Source organism: Somniosus microcephalus, chromosome 31, assembly GCF_052327205.1.
Source record: "Somniosus microcephalus isolate GS21.2 chromosome 31, FLI_Smic_1.0, whole genome shotgun sequence".
NCBI classification, from domain to species: Eukaryota; Metazoa; Chordata; class Chondrichthyes; order Squaliformes; family Somniosidae; genus Somniosus; species Somniosus microcephalus.
Genome location: NC_141017.1, coordinates 8077264 through 8093970, shown reverse-complemented (window position 1 = coordinate 8093970; position 16707 = coordinate 8077264). Strand labels below are relative to the sequence as shown.

At 45.9% G+C, this 16707-nt stretch overlaps 1 protein-coding gene across 22 annotated transcripts in view; it reads left to right on the top strand.

The window, feature by feature from the left end:
• pnpla6 (patatin-like phospholipase domain containing 6) overlaps positions 1-16707 on the top strand; it is a 194259-nt gene that overhangs the window by 102639 nt on the left and 74913 nt on the right. For all 22 annotated transcript variants that reach the window (XR_015074306.1, XM_085971499.1, XM_085971497.1 and 19 more), the window contains 4 exons: positions 53-221; positions 8249-8431; positions 9051-9169; positions 10577-10733. Coding sequence is in view for 21 of the 22 variants with exons in the window: in XM_085971499.1 (XP_085827625.1) it covers positions 53-221; positions 8249-8431; positions 9051-9169; positions 10577-10733 (628 nt within the window). In the remaining variant the exon portion in view is untranslated. The remainder of the gene's footprint in view (positions 1-52; positions 222-8248; positions 8432-9050; positions 9170-10576; positions 10734-16707) is intronic.

The following is a 16707-nucleotide window of genomic DNA, read 5'->3' as shown; positions in this document are numbered from 1 at the left end:
GCACTATTACCTGCACTGTGAGCAACCAGTGCCTTTTATTTCTTTTTTTTAGCATCCACGAATACCGTCTTTCGGGCTGGCTGGCCCAGCAAGAGGACATTCATCGGATTGTGTTGTACCAGACTGACTACAGCATGACGCCTTGGACCCAACGCTGTATTCGACAAGCTGACTGCATCCTGATAGTCGGACTTGGAGATCAGGAGCCCACCTTGGGACAGGTAGCATTTAATCACAAAGTGTCTGATTCCCTGTCACCTATGAAGAGTTGATGTAACTGATTGAACAGAGCCCACTAGCTGTGATAACTAGTAAAGAGTAGGGAAACAGAACTGCGAAAAATGAAAAGAAATATCCACAACCACCTTCTTCTTGGGCAGTCCCTGGGAACCGAGGATGACTTGTTTCCACACTAAAAATGAGTTCTCAGGTGACTGATGAGTCCAATGTGGGACGTACAGTCTCTATCACAGGTGGGGCAGACGGTGGTTGAAGGGGCGGGTGGGTGGGGTGCTTGGGTTAACGTGCGCTCCTTCCGATGTCTGCGCTTGGTTTCTGCTTGCTCCTGGCGAAGAGACTCGAGTTGTTCGACGCCTTCCCGGATGCTTCTCCTCCACTTAGTGCGGTCTTGGGCCAGGGATTCCCAGGTGTCGGTGGGGATGTTGCACTTTTTCAAGGAAGCTTTGAGGGTGTGCTTGAAGCGTTTCCTCTGCCCACCTGGGGCTCTCTTGCTGTGTCGACCACAGAAGGGCAGAAAAGATATTGTCCCAACCACCTGGGAAAGGGGGCCAGGGAGACTGAAGGTGGCATCCTCAAATTAGGCATTTTTCTGGAAAGTGCAATATAGCACTTTGAGATTTTAATCTATTTGGCCTGGAAAGGATTTTGGTTTAATTTATCTTTGATTTTGCTGTTAAGTTAGATTCAGTTCAGAGGGTTAACTCCCATAGAAACGCACCCTATCCGAGATGTTGATTCTGACCATTAGTTGGAATGCCAGACCACACAGCTTTCAGTCAGCCTTCTGAAAGGATGCGAGCACTGAGGAGGGGTCGTATTGCTACGGGCCTCTGGTCATGCTATTGTTTAACTAGATAATAGGCAGTAAGGGAGTTCTCCAGATCGTAGGGGACATAGGGTTTGCTTACGGGAGTGACTGGTGACCCTGAACATGCAAACCTGAAATTTGTAACTGTAGCTTCTAGAACATTCAACAACAATACTCTGCATTTATATGGCACCCTTAATGTAGAAACATGTCAGAGGTATATTCCAAATAAATCAGTATGCTCCGGAAAGTCTCCTGTCAGATTGGCTAGCTACCATGGCCTCTACTGCAGCACACTAGACAGCAGCGTTGTGCAGCTTTGTAATACATCAGTGTCACCACCTTGGTCATTCTTCCTGTTACACCCAAGGAAGGCAGCGGTCTCCAAGCACCGTGTGTGATGAGTGAGAATGGCCCAGGCTGATTCACCCATCTTTATTCCCCAACCTTGCTGTGTGAAGGCACTGGACAAGTTTAGGCCAATTTTTCAAAGTTCTTTCACAACTTTTCTTTTCTACACTTTCTGCTTTTCTTTCTCATTATCTCCGATATTTACTTTCCAGCTTTTTATACTGTCGTTATCTCTTGCAAACACAGCGTCTGGACTCTGGGGTAGTGGCAACAGTTAGAGTACAGGAAACTTTTTTTTATCCGGCACGGACGGGACCGATGTGGTGCCGGTTCATCAAAAATTCCGGATAACCGAAAGCTATAGTAAAAGATACGGAGCTGAGAGCTCCGTATAAAGCAACAAACCCTGTTGCTTAGCAACAGGTTCAGAACAACGGCCACAAGTTGCAAGCGTCTCTGTAGCTTAGCAACAGCTGCAGCCACACCTTTGCACAGCAACAGATGGAGGAAGGCAAGTAATAAAAGTTACCTGAACCTACTCCTGAATTTTGCCGGTTAACCGATATTTCCGGTTATTTAGGTGCCGGTAAATTGAAAGTTTCCTGTACCTGCCTCTGTTGTGCTTTATTTCACATTTAGACCAGTGTAATTCAGTCACATTAAAAAGAAAATTCTAAAAGCAGTTAGTCAATATTTGATCAGGTCTAGCACCTCATTACATAGTGGAAGGAAGTGGATTGAGAAATATGTAGGCAGAAATATGAAATGAGTAAAAAAAAAAGGGGCAATCACACTGCTGGGGCTGTACTATAGACCCCCCAAATAGTCAGAGGGAGATAAAAGAGCAAATATATAGGCAAATTTCTGAGAAGTGCAAAAATAATAGGGCAATAATAGTCGGGGATTTCAACTACCCCAATATTAACTGGGATAGAATCCGTGTAAAAGGTATAGAGGACGCAGAATTCTTAAAATGCATTCAGGAGACCTTTCTTAACCAGTACGTAGCGAGCCCAACAAGGAGGGGGCGGTTCTCGACTTGGTTTTAGGGAATTAAACTGGGCAGGTGGAAGGGGCATCAGTGGGAGAGCACTTTGGTGGTAGGAATCATGATTCAGTTAGATTTAGCGTATTTATGGAAAAGGGCTAAGATAGACTAGGAGTAAAAGTTCTGAATTGGGGAAAGGCCAATTATACTAAGCTGAGATGTGATTTAGCAAAAGTGGACTGGAAACAGCTACTTGAAGGTAAAATAGTGTCAGAGCAGTGGGAGGCATTCAAGGAGGAGATAGTGAGGGTTCAGAGCAAATATGTTCCCAAAAAGAAAAAGGGTGGGACTCCCAAATCTAGAGCCCTCTGGATATCAAGGGGCAAACAGGGTAGGATAAGGCAAAAAAAGGGAAACTTATATCAGATACTGAGAGCTAAACACTGCAGAAAGCCGAGAGGAGTATAGGAAGTGCAGGGGTGGAATTAAAAAGCCAATTAGGAAAGCAAAGTGAGGGCATGAAAAATCAAGGAAAACCCAAAGATGATTTATAAATACATAAAGAGCAAGAGGATAACTAAAGAAAGAGTCGGGCCTATTAGAGACCACAAAGGTAACTTGTAAGGTGGAAGATGTGGGTTTGGTTCTTAATGAATACTTTACGTCTGTCTTCACAAAAGAGAAGGAGGATGCAGACATTGTAGTTGAGGAGGAGTGTGAAATATTAGATGAGATAAACATAGTGAGAGGAAGCATTGAGGTTTAGCATCTTTGAAAGTAGATAAATCGCCAGGCCCGGATGAAATGTATCCCGGGCTGTTGAGAAGCAAAGGAGGAAATAGCGGAGGCCCTGACCATCATTTTCCAAACCTCTCTGGCTACAGGTGTGGTGCTAGAGGACTGCAAATGTGGTACCGTTGTTTTAACCGCGTAACTACAGGCCAGTCAACCTAGCCTCGGTGGTGGGCAAATTATTGGAAAAAATTCTGAGGGACAGTATTAATCGTCATTTAGAAAGGCACGGATTAATCAAGGACAGTCCGCGTGGATTTGTTACGGGATGGTCGTGTCTGACTAACTTGATTACATTTTTTGAGGAGGTAACCAGGAGGGTCAATGAGGGTAGCGTGTTTGATGTAGTCTACATGGATTTTAACAAGCCTTTTGACAAAGTCCCACATGGCAGACTGGTCAGAAAAATAAAAGCCCATGGGATCCAATGGGAAGTGTAAAGTTGGATCCAAAATTGGCTCAGTGGCAGGAAGCAAAGGGTAATGGTCGACGGGTACTTTTGTGACTGGAAGGCTGTTTCCATTGGGGTTCCACACGACTCAGTATGTGGTATATATCAATGATTTAGACTTCAATGTAAGGGGCATGATTAAGAAGTTTGCAGATGATACAAAAATTGGCCGTGTGGTTGATAGTGAGGAAGGAAGCTGTAGACTGCAGGAAGATAATCAAGTCAGGTGGGCAGAAAAGTGGCAAATGGAATCCAGAGAAGTGTGAGGTAATGCATTTGGGGAGGGCTAACAAGGCAAGAGAATACAGGGTAGGATACTGAGAAGTGTAGAGGAACAGGGAGACCTTGGAGTGCAGATCCACAGATCACTGAAGGTCACGGGACAGGCAGATAAGGTGGTTAAGAAGGCACACGGGATGCTTTCCTTTATTACCCGAGGCATAGAATATAAGAGCAGGGAGGTTATGCTTGAACTGTATAAAACACTAGTTAGGCCTCCGCTAGAATACTGCGTACAGTTCTGGTCACCATATTTTAGGAACGATATGATTGTACTAGAGAGGGCACAGTGGAGATTTACGAGGATGTTGCCAGGACTGGAGAATTTTAGCTATGAGGAAAGATTGGATCGGCTGGGGTTGTTTTCTATGGAACAGAGGCTGAGGGGAGATTTAATTGGTGTGTATAAAATTATGAGGGGCCCAGATAGAGTGGATAGGAAGGACCTATTTCCCCTAACAGAGAGGTCAATGACCAGGGGGCATAGATTTAAAGTAATTGATAGAAGGATTAGAGGGGAATTGAGGGGAACTGTTTTCACCCAGAGGGTGGTGGGGGTCTGGAACTCACTGCCTGAAAAGGTGGTAGATGCAGAAACCCTCATCGTATTTAAAAAGTACTTGGATATGCACTTGGTCCGTAGCCTTGTAGGTTACTTCAAGTGCTGGCAAGTGGGATTAGGCTGGATAGCTCTTTTTCGGCACTTGGTCTTGGTTAGACCTTTCCCTGCACCCTTCAGCTTGAATACAATTTTTGGCATAACTTGCTGGAAGTGTGAGCTGATAACTGGAGCAAGGCGGCATCTGGAACCTTGGTGAACAGCGGGGTCAACAGTCTTAACTCCTTTAAACAATGAGAAAGAAACAGGAACGACAGAAGGAGGGTGAATTAGAGTCAAGTCCGGTACAGAAAGAGAAATTGGGAAAGAAAGATTGGATTAAGAGAGAGATAGAAGAGACCGAAAGGAAATTAAAAAAATTTAAATCTCTAAGAACATGCAGGAAAGAGATAGAACAATTTAAATTGTTCTGTTTCTGGGCCAGACTGGTTGACTGGCATTGGATTAACAATTATCACATCATTACAAGGGTACTTATGCTCTTAATTACCAGATTACCAGACTTAACTTTCTGCTGCGAGTTTAATGGACAATTAATGTGCAAATCCAGCAAATTCTTAAATAACGGGGAGGTTGAGGGCAAGATGCCATTCGGGTGAGTCGAGCAGCGTAACTCAACCAGCAAGTTCTGGAGATTTGCAGCTCGCAACATATCAATTAATCCTTTGCACTTGCTGGCCGATTTTGGTAATTTTTCCCCTCAGTTTACTATTTCATAACCTTTCTAGTATCCTTTCTAGTAAGTGCACTATTCCTGCATTAAAAAAGATTATTTAACTGAAAAAGAGGAATGTGGCTTAGAAATAATTGCCACATCAGGAAGGATCCAAAGTCTTCTCTCCTTATGTGTGTGAATGTTACTATGCAGTGTTTACAATGCAGGGGATCTCCTGGTTACAGGACTCCTTTTAAGAAGTCCTGCATTAGATCCATTCCAGACCAACAGGCACACGGCAGTGGGGCAGGATGCTGCAGAGTGAAAGCACTGACTGGCTGGACAGCACAGCCCGTGAACAGTTTCAGTTTTCCTTTTATTTGAATTCCTGCACAGTACAGGTCGATTTAATAGTGCTCTGTGCGATTAGCAAAATGGTACCAAGAAAGAAAGGACTTGCAATTTTCTCGAGCCTTTCACATTCTTGGGTTGTCCCAAAGCGCTTCGCAGCCAGTGAATTACATTTGAAGTGCAGTCACTGTTGTTTAACCGGTAAATGCAGCAGCCAGTTTGCGCACAGCAAGGTCCCATGAACAACTGAGAGAAATGGCCTGTTGATCTGTTTTTACTGGTGTTGGTCGAGGGCTGAATGTTGACCAGGACACCCAATATACTGGGAGGATTCCTCTTCGAATAGTGCCGTGGGATCTTTAACGCCCACCTGAGAGAGCAGACGGTTTAACGTCTCCTCTGACAGTGCGGCAGTCCCTCTACTGCTCTCCGTCGTGCCACGGCATCTTTTGCACAGAGCAGTTTTTTTGTTGGAAGTTTGTATTTTGGATGAACCCTCTGGTACCATTTTGCTAATCGCACAGAGCACTATTAAATCGACCTGTACTGTGCAGGAATTCAAATAAAAGGAAAACTGAAACTGTTCACGGGCTGTGCTGTCCAGCCAGTCAGTGCTTTCACTCTGCAGCATCCTGCCCCACTGCCGTGTGCCTGTTGGTCTGGAATGGATCTAATGCAGGACTTCTTAAAGGAGTCCTGTAACCAGGAGATCCCCTGCATTGTAAACGCTGCATAGTAACATTCACACACATCAGGAAGGATCCAAAGTCTTCTCTCCTTATGTGGCAATTATTTCTAAGCCACATTCCTCTTTTTCAGTTAAATAATCTTTTTTAATGCAGGAATAGTGCACTTACTTGGAAATGGCTTGTGTGAAATGTTTGTATCTGTTTCCATTTATGAGTGCTATATGATGTATTGAAATCTTACAGCGTTTGAATGGAATTCATACAAATAAACTCTGGGATCCTGTTGTGTCCTGGTTCCTATAGCTGTAGCAGTGTTCTCTTCACACAGGAGAGTTACTAGAATGGTATCTGGGATAAGAACATAAGAAATAGGAGCAGGAGTCGGCCATACGGCCCCTCGAGCCTGCTCTGCCATTCAGTAAGATCATGGCTGATCATCGACCTCAACTCCCCTAGAGTCCAAAAATCTATCGATCTCAGCCTTGAATATACTCAAAGACTCAGCATTCACAGCCCTCTGGGGCAGAGAATTCCTAAGATTCACAACCCTCTGAGTGAAGAAATTCCTCATCATCTCAGTCTTAAATGGCCGCCCCCTTATCCTGAGACTATGCCCCCTAGTTCTAGACTCTCCAGCCAGGGGTAACAGCCTCTCAGCATCTACCCTGTCAATCCCCTTCAGAATCTTGTATGTTTCAATGCGATCACCTCTCATTCTTCTAAACTCCAGGAGTATCGGCCCATTCTACACAATCTCTCATCATAGGACAGCCCTCTCATCCCAGGAATCAATCTAGTGAACCTTCGTTGCACCGCCTCCAAGGCAAGTATATCCTTCCTTAGATAAGGAGACCAAAACTGTGCCCAGTACTCCAGGTGTGGTCTCACCAAGGCCCTGTACAATTGTAGCAAGACTTATGTGGAGAAACTGGGATTGTTTTCCAAAGTGCAGAGAAGTTTAAGGGGAGATTTAATAGAGGTGTTCAAAATTGTGAGGGGTTTTGATAAGAGTACATAGGGAGAAACTGTTTCCACTGCTTGGTAACCAGAGGCGACCGACTTAGGATAATAGGCAAAAAACCCAGAGGGGAAATGATACATTTTTTTTTAATGCCACGATTTGTTTTGATCTGGAATTCACTGCCTGAAAGGGTGGTTGAAAGTGATTATTGAATCTGCTTCCAAGGGAATTGGATACATTCTTGAAGGGGAAACGTTTGCAGGGCTATGGAGAATGGGACTAATTGGATCGCTCTTTCAAAGAGCCGGCACAGGCCCGATGGCAGATTCTGTGAAATGCCTTTTGAAAGGTCTCAAACTAGAGCTGACTGCTGCATCCAGTTCACTAGTGGAAGAGGCCAGGAGCAAAAGGGAGCTTCTTGGATCTGGATGTGGATACCTTCCAACCGTCCTACTTTCCTTCAGATATATATACATTCCATTAGTGCGCACTCACCTGCAACATGAGCCCCACACTATGTTGGTGGAAGAACTCTTCACAGCCTCTGTGCTTAAGCACCAGAGTTCACACCAAGACACTGAACAGTGGAAATTTTAAAACCGGTTGTATCCTTGTACAATATAAGAGCTAGTTTGGACAACAGCAACAACATACATTTTTTATGGCGCCTTTAACGGAGGAAAACATCCCAAGGCACTTCGCTGAAACACAATCAGACAAAAAGTGATTATAGAAATATTAGGAGGGGTGACTAAGCTTGGTCAGAGGGGTAGATTTGAACACCTGGAATCCCGTTTTGTACTTGGAACCAGCTGTGCTACATAGAGTACACAAATCCTTGATCTGCACTGAGCCGCAATATAAAGAGTACATTGGAAAAATATAAAATGTCCTATCTTTACTCCTACACAGGTAATATTTCTGGATTTTTCTGTACTCTTGCTATTCAACACTGAGCTGAACGCGATCCGTGTCTCCCTCAAATCGAGCAAGTCTCTACAGGGCTAGTAGGTTGTTCTCACCTGTCTTGGGACTTCATATTTCTGTGTTCTCCGTCTCTGCAGCTGGAACAGATGTTGGAGAACACAGCAGTCCGAGCACTGAAGCAGCTCATCCTTTTGCACAAGGAAGATGGCCCCAGTCCTTCCCGTACGGTAGAATGGCTGAACATGAGGAGTTGGTGTTCTGGGCACTTTCACATCAAGTGTCCGCGCAGGATCTTCTCGCAGAGGAGTCTCCAAAAATTGGTAACTTTTACTTCCTAGTCTTAACTTCTGACGTTACTGGGTCAAAATGAAGTCTCAACAGAAAGCAAAATGCAACACACGGTGCTAAGGGCCTTTGACTTAATAATCATTGCCAAATTCCCCCAAGTAGTTTCAAGGAACAGTTCCGCCTAGTCATGAACGGGGAACACGAGACACCAGGGAGCTGAGCAGAACTGAAACAGGCCCTGAGTTTAAGTTCCCGGGAGAAGAAGCTGCCTGTCACATTGCTTTCTCGCCCCTCGTGTGCAGGAGGACATCGCAGAGTACTTCACGTTGAGGGCTGAGCGTGAGGGGAAAGAGGAGAGCGGGGAGGGTCGAGGCTGAATATAAACATGGATGTTTTGAAAATGGAGAGGATGTTGTCAAAGCAGGAGGGTCTGGAGGGGTGGAGTCCAGAGTGAGGGTGCGAGTGTGACACAGGACGGGGGAATGGGAATAACTAATTTGTTGAGGAAGGGTTGCTAGGAGAGTGTGGATCTGGGATTTGGCAGTGGGGGGGTAGTGATGGAGTGGAGCAAGCAATGTCATGGAGGTGGAAGAAAGTGGTCTTGAAACCTGGGAATTAAGTGAAAAAAATAGCAATTTTTATTTTTTGCAGAGGGAGATGTATGAAAAAGTATTTCAGAAAACTGCAGACCGACACAGCGACTTCTCTCGACTGGCCCGAATCCTCACTGGGAACACGATTGCACTGGTCTTGGGAGGGGGTGGAGCCAGGTAACAGGAGCAAAGTTATCGTTTGAGATATTGTTAATGGTGAGAGGCAGCAATTGCAGATGGCTGCAGACGCTTTTATACTTGCCTGCGCTTCCCTCCCCCCGTGCGCGCGACGCGCTTCCCTCCCCCCGTGGGCGTGGCGCGCTTCCCTCCCCCCCGTGGGTGCGATGCGCTGCCGTCCCTCGCGCACACGTCCTGTATTCTGACTCTGGAAGAGCTTTTCAACTGCAAACTCCACGGGAAATTGGGATCATGTATTAAAGCAAACCAAAGTACCAATGGCAAAAGTACAGCTGCATTACCCAGTCCCTCATATTCATCTTAGATTTCTAATTCATCACAGAATCCTGATTGAACTTTCTTTGATGTGTGTTCATTAATGTTTAGTCCGTGTACCAGAGCTGTTTTCTGTTCTTTTTCCCCTGTCCCTCCTGCCTGACCCACCCACCTTCTGCCTGTGTGCAGTGTATTCCGCCCCCAGCCTGAACTGGTCACACCCGTCTAGTAGCTTTTGATGAATGCCCTTGGCCCAGTGTTCCCTAGGCAGAGGCCTGCCCTCAGACAGGGCCATGCATTGGAAAGGGGGGATCAGACTGAAGTGCTCTCTGTGCGCTGGTGACGATGTTGGTGTAGGTATGGTGCTGTGGAGCTTATGAAGCTCAATTCCTGGAGTGGGGCTTAAACCCACGGCCTCCTGTCTCGGGCGAGAGTGCTACTCTGAGACACGCTGATGTCAAAGCTATGAAGTGTGGGTTAGTGTTTAACGCATATTTAAGGCAAGGAACTCGTGTGTTCTCTGGATTTAAAATCCAATGAGATTAAAGCGTTAGTAGCTGAGAGCCGCTGACTGTTCTGTCCGTGGGTAAATCAGTTGCTTTATTCATGACTCTGCAGAGTGGTCAGGTGGGGGGGCCGTGGGCGCTGCTGATATTGGTGACACTGGCCTCACTGCTCCAGCCAGAAGTAAAACTTGCAGGGTTTGCGTTCCTGGGTTCTCGTGATCACAGCAGGACAGTGCAGGCATCGGTGAGGACAGGACCGAGCCCGGCTGTGTGATGCCCCCTCACAGTCCAATATCCTGCCTCACATCAAATGCACATGGTGAGGGACATGCGCCTTCAGGGGAAAAATAAACTGTGCTGCTGGGCAGCAATTAACTTTCTACGGAATTCTTGTAGTGTGCGAGAGTTTGCGTGTTGGAGGCCTGAGTGGTATGTAACAGTGCTTCCTCCCTCTCTCTCCCTTCCCCCTTTCTTCACCCCCCACTCTTCACCCCCCACTCTTCACCCCCCACTCTTCTCCCCCTCTCTCCTCTCCACCCCTCTCTCCTTCCCTCCCCACCCCTCTCCTCCCCTCTCTCCTCCCCCCCCCACCCTCTCTCTCCTCCCTCCCCCTCACTCCTCCCAGGGGCTGCTCACATGTTGGTATATTGAAGGCCATGGAGGAGATTGGAATCCCAGTCGATATTATTGGCGGCACGTCCATTGGGTCCTTTATTGGGGCGTTGTACGCAGAGGAGCGGAGTGCTGTGAGGACGAAGCAGAGAGCGAGAGAGTGGGCCAAGGTGAGTCCTGGATCAAAACTTCCAATGTTTTCATTTTTAAATCCTCCACACAACTAGAACCGAACATCATCACAGCATCAGGACTTCCCAAAGCGCTTTACAGCCAATGAAGTACTTTTTGAAGTGTAGTCATTGTTGTAATGTAGGAAATGCAGTAATCCTAATTCCATGTGGCAGTCCTGTTCCAATATCTTTTTATTCTGTTTTCCTTCAACCATCTACAGTATCTAATAACCTGTTCCTAATTATTAACACTGTCTCTGTTTCGATCACTATCTCCGGTAGCACATCTCACTGCCTCTGTGTTTTAAAAAAAACTTTTCTGTTGCTCTCTGTCCGAAATCTTTTGCATTTAGTCTTGTATTTATGTCCCCTCGTTCTTGACCCTTCAGCCACTGGAAACAGTCTCTCTCATTCCTTCAGAATTTTAAACATCTCTATCAAATCACACGAGCAAAATACTGCGGATGCTGGAAATCTGAAAAAGAAACAGAAAATGCTGGAAATACTCACAGAAACATAGAAGATAGGAGCAGGAGTAGGCCATTCGGCCCTTCGAGCCTGCTCCGCCGTTCAATGCGATCATGGCAGATCATCCAAATTCAGTACCCTGTCCCTGCCTTCTCCCCATATCCCTTTAGCCTTAAGAAATATATCTAACTCCTTCTTGAATATATTTAATGAACTGGCCTCCACCGCCCTCTGTGGCAGAGAATTCCACAGGTTCACCACTCTCTGGGTGAAGAAATTCCTCCTCATCTCTGTCCTAAATGGCTTACCCCTTATCCTTAGACTGTGACCCCTGGTTCTGGACTCCCCGGCCATCGGGAACATCCTTCCTGCGTCTAGTCTGTCTAGTCCTGTTAGAATTTTATAAATTTCAATGAGATCCCCTCTCATTTTTCTAAACTCCAGCGAGTATAAGCCCAATCGACCCAATCTCTTCTCATACATCATTCCTGCCATCCCAGGTATCAGCCTGGTGAATCTTCGCTGAACTCCTTCCATGGCAAGAACATCCTTCCTCAGATAAGGCGACCAAAACTGCAAACAATACTCAAGGTGCGGTCTCACCAAGGCCCTGTACAACTGTAGCAAGACATCCTTGTTCCTGTACTCAAACCCTCTCGCTACGAAGGCCAACATACCATTTGCCTTCTTAACCGCCTGCTGGTCAGGAGGTCAGGCAGCATCTGTGGGAGAGAAACAGAGTTGACGTTTCAGGTCGATGACCCTTCGTCAGAACTGGAAAAAGCTGGAGATGGAACAGATTTTAAGCAAGTGTAGGGGCAGGGAAAGGGGGGAGGGAAGGAAAGAACAAAAGGGAAGGTCTGTGATAGGATGGAAGGCAAGAGAGAATGGCCCAGAAATTCGGGTCCCAACGCGCGAGTACGGACGGAGTACCCATGCGTGGAACCGATGGAAGTGCCGGTTTCTTGCATGCACTACGCATGCGCGGGAAACCGGCATTTCCGATCCTCTGAACGAAGGGGTTCAGAGGTCGAACGCGTGCGCGCAGGAGTCTGTGCGTGCGCGTTGAACTTCCTCTTTTTTTGACAGGTTTGCCCGTGTGTGAAGGCCTCTACTTTTTGCACATTTAAAAACCAGACGTGTAGACTTCATTTTAAAAGGTAAGTGGTCAATTAATTAAAATTAGAACATTTTTTCCACAGGTTTATTATTTTTAAATACTTTACAGTAAGGTAAGTGTATTTTTAGCCCCGATTTTTTATAAAATTATTTTTTTCAAAAATTTAAATTATTGTTTAAAATAGTTATTTAATGTTATTTATAGTTGATTTAAATAGTGTGATGTTTTTTTCAAATTTATTTTAAGGTTAAGTACTGTTTTGGGCGCCCGGAGTTTTCATGACTTTGACAGTTCTTTCTGTCAAACTCATGAATGTACTTTTCCCTCCTCCAATTGGTTGCCCATTGCTCACGTGATCCCAGCCGACGCATCGCACTAAGTACGCCGCTGGATCACGCAAGCACAGTGCGCCGGGAGCGGGACCGGGCCACAGACAGGAAATCCACGCAGGCCCAGGCCTCAACGGCCGGCGCGCTAGGTAAGTGCAGGTCGGGGGCTTGCACCCGCGGGAAGCCCCCGACACCAATTTCTGGGCCAATAAGAGATGGTGCAAGGCAAAAGGAGATGGTAATGGGACAAGTTAAGGAACAAAAGATGGTTCTAGATGAAGTGTAAATGGCGATGGCAGAATGACAGACAGCTGCCGTGTGGGAGAGAGAAAAATAAATAAATGGAAAAAAGCTATAGGGGCCGAGGTTATGGTCTGGAATTGTTGAACTCGATGTTGAGTCCAGAAGGCTGTAAAGTGCCTAATCGAAAGATGAGGTGCTGTTCCTCGAGCTTACGCTGAGCTTCATTGGAACATTGCAAGAGGCCGAGGACGGTGAGGTCTGAGTGGGAGTGGAGCGGAGAATTAAAGTGACTATCAAATCACCCTTGTTCTAACAAGGGTGCCCCAAAGTTTCAGGTCGGTCTTTGTTTGCATTTCCTAATACCAGGCTGCATTCCAGTGAATCTGCGAAGTACCCGCTCCGTTACCTCAACATCCGTCCTGTGGTGTGAAGCAAAAAACTGCACACAGTACTCCAACTGTGCAATGTAAATGGTAGTATGCCAGCATAAAGGTCATTGTGTTTTTTAACCTGCTTCATTAAAGAAAGAAAAAACTTACATTTATATAGCGCCTTTCACGGTTTCAGGATGTCCCAAAGCGCTTTACAGCCAATGAAGTACTTTTGAAGTGTTGTAATGTAGGGAACACGGCAGCCAATTTACGCACCGCAAACTCCCATGAACGGAAACGCGATGATGACCAGCTCACCTGTTTTAGTGATGAATCACAAGCTCTGTTCCATCAATGCCCAGGTGTTCTCTACGATCCTCTGCTGTGCAGGGCTGGCTGTTGTCGGATCAGTGATATCACATGGTTGACTGCCCTCCTCCTGTGGGATACTAATACAGCAGTCGAGCATCACTAGAGTTAGGTTCATTCCACAACCAGCACCAACGTTGAGCACACAATTGGAATCATGAAGTAACAGTCCCCACTGTCTGGACCGAGCGCTCTAAGGGTAGCTGCTGTACTCCCTTATCGTCGTCGTCTGCTCATCGCTCCATCATATGGCCGTGGAAAGAGAGCAAGAAGAGCTCTCTGCAGCAGAGCTGAGAGGAGGTCGGAGACTCCGAGCCCCAGAGGAGGAGCAGGAGCCTCGGGAGCTCCGAGAGACATCCGCCTGGCCCTGATTCCACACACCACCTCCTGAGATTTAAGCTCTTTGCTGACCATTCACCAGGAATCCTCCCTCCCCCCTCGCCAAACTATTCCCCTCTGAATAAAAATCCTTTCAATTAAACTATCGAACAGTAAACCCTGCCTTCAGTAAATCGAGCAAAGCCATCTCCCTCCTCCAACCCCAGCACATTATCCTCCTTATATTAAAAAAACTCTGAAATGATAACCAGCACTGCTCCTTATTTAAAGAGATGTGTGTGTGTACAGATTGTCTCCACAGTGCCGTCCATTCACCAGCACCCTCCAAAGCAGCTTACTGGAGAGCCTGGGATACAGCTCTGGTTGCTGCTGCCAACTCTCCTGTGACATGACCGCGCCCACACTGACAGTGGATGTCCTATTTTACTAAAGAGGATCATCGCACAGTGAAAACCACAACTTTCTGCTGGCTGTAAATAATACCATCGCTCTCCAAATCTCATCTGCAGCTGGCACTTTTGATACTCTTTGTTTATTGAGCCAGAAATTTCAAATGCCGCGATCTGTCTTTCATGGGGCTTCCTCTGTGCCTGCCCCTTTAAGGTTCTCACGGTATCTACGGCCTCAGAAGTGCCCAGACGTCCCTCTTGGTTCATAGCTGCGGCCCATGTGTGCCTGGTGAACACACACAGCGAGATTAGGGGAAGCTAGGCTTTCGATGTCACATCACCATGGTGAGATACGGAGGCTGAGGAACGCTGAGCCTCGTAGCACAACACGCGAGCCTGCAAATTACAAAATGCATTCTTAATCTACCAGTGCTTAGCGTGTTCATGTGACAGTCACCCGTCTGCTCCTTCAGCAGATGCGTTAACCTAATTATTTGCATCAGCCTCTAAAGAAACACTTCTGTCTTTTTCATTTCTGTGGCTCCGGCCTGGAATGCACAGTGGGTCACAGCAGTGACTTTTTACCTTCTCGACATGGACTTTTGCGTCATCTCCCGTGAGGACAGACACACAGTATTTGTTTAATTTCTCTGCCATTTCCTTATTCCCCATTATAGTTTCTCCTGTCTCAGCCTGTAAGGGACCTACGTTTTCTTTTGCTAATCTTTTCCTTTTTACATACCTATAGAAGCTTTTACAGTTTTTATGTCTCGCTAGTTTACTCTCATTCTATTTTCCCTTCCTTTATCAATTTCTTGGTCTTCCTTTGCTGAACTCTTAAAATCCTCCCAATCCTTAGGCTTACTACTCTTGGCAACATTGTAAGCCTCTTCCTTTGATCTAATACTATCTAACTTCTCTTGTTAGCCACGGTTGGACCACTTTTCCTGTGGGTTTTTTTTGTGCCTTAAAGGAAATGTATATTTGTTATAAATTATGTATTCTTTAAATGCTAGCCATTGCTTGTCTACCGTCATACCTTTTAATGTAGTTTCCCAATCTACCGTAGCCAACTCGCCCCTCATACCTACGTAGTTTGCTTTGTTTAGATTTAAAACCCTAGTTTCAGATTTAACTAAATCACTTTCAAACTCAATATAAAATTGTATCATTTTTTGGTCACTCTTCCCTAAAGGCCCCTTTACTACAAGGTTATTAATTAACCCTTTCTCATTGCACAATACTAGATCTAAAATAGCCTGTTCACGAGTTGGTTCCTCAACATACTGATCTAGAAAACTATCGGATGTGCTAACCTAATTATTTGCATCAGCCGCTGAAGAAACACTTTTTTCATTCCTGTGGCTCCAGCCTGGAATGCACAGTGGGTCACACCCGTGACTTTTTACCTTCTCGACATGGACTTGAATGCAGCGCAAACTAGATCAGTCACCTCTCTGTCAGCACCTTAATGTGAAATGAGTTTGCTCCGTCTCAGCCCAGTTCCTGGCCAGTGGTACATGATGTGAAATTGGCCATTTTCAGCACTGAATGATAGAGATTCGGTTTATGAATTGAGGGAATTGCACCTGGCGCCCGTCTCTTTCTGAAACACAATCTCTGGAGCTTGCCATAATTTCTTTGCAAAGGGTCGATTTGAAACATTTGTGTCCAGAGTGTAGAACATTCCACCTCCTGACCACAGACGCTAGACATGTTTAACTTGTTTCTGTAGAACACTAAAGGAAAAGGGGCCAATTTAAAGGTGAAAGTACCTGGAGTGTCACTGTTGATGGCTTCCCAACCTGGTGCAGGAGCTGAGCTGTCCGAGATGATGCACACAGCGTAAAAGGAAGACTTGCATTTCTATAGCGCCATTCACGACCTCAGGACATCCCAAAGCGCTTTGCAGTCAAAATCCTGGATCTCCCTAACAGCACTGTGGGAGTACCTTCACTACACGGACTGCAGCGGTTCAAGAAGGCGGCTCACCACCACCTTCTCAAGGGCAATTAGGGATGGGCAATAAATGCCGGCCTTGCCAGCGACGTCCACATCCCATAAGCACATTTTTTTTTTTTTTAAATACTTTTGCACTGTTGTAACACAGGAAATGCCGCAGCTAATTTGCGCACAGCAAGATCCCACAAACAGCTGTGTGATAATGACCAGATAATCTGTTTTTCATTTTGGTTGATGGATAAATATTGGCCAGGACACCGGGAGAATTCCCCTGCTCCTCTTTGGAAGTAATACTGTGGGATCTCTTGCATCCACCTGAGAGAGCAGACTGTTTAACATCTCATCCAAAAGATGGCAGCACTCTCTCAGTCCTGCTCTGAG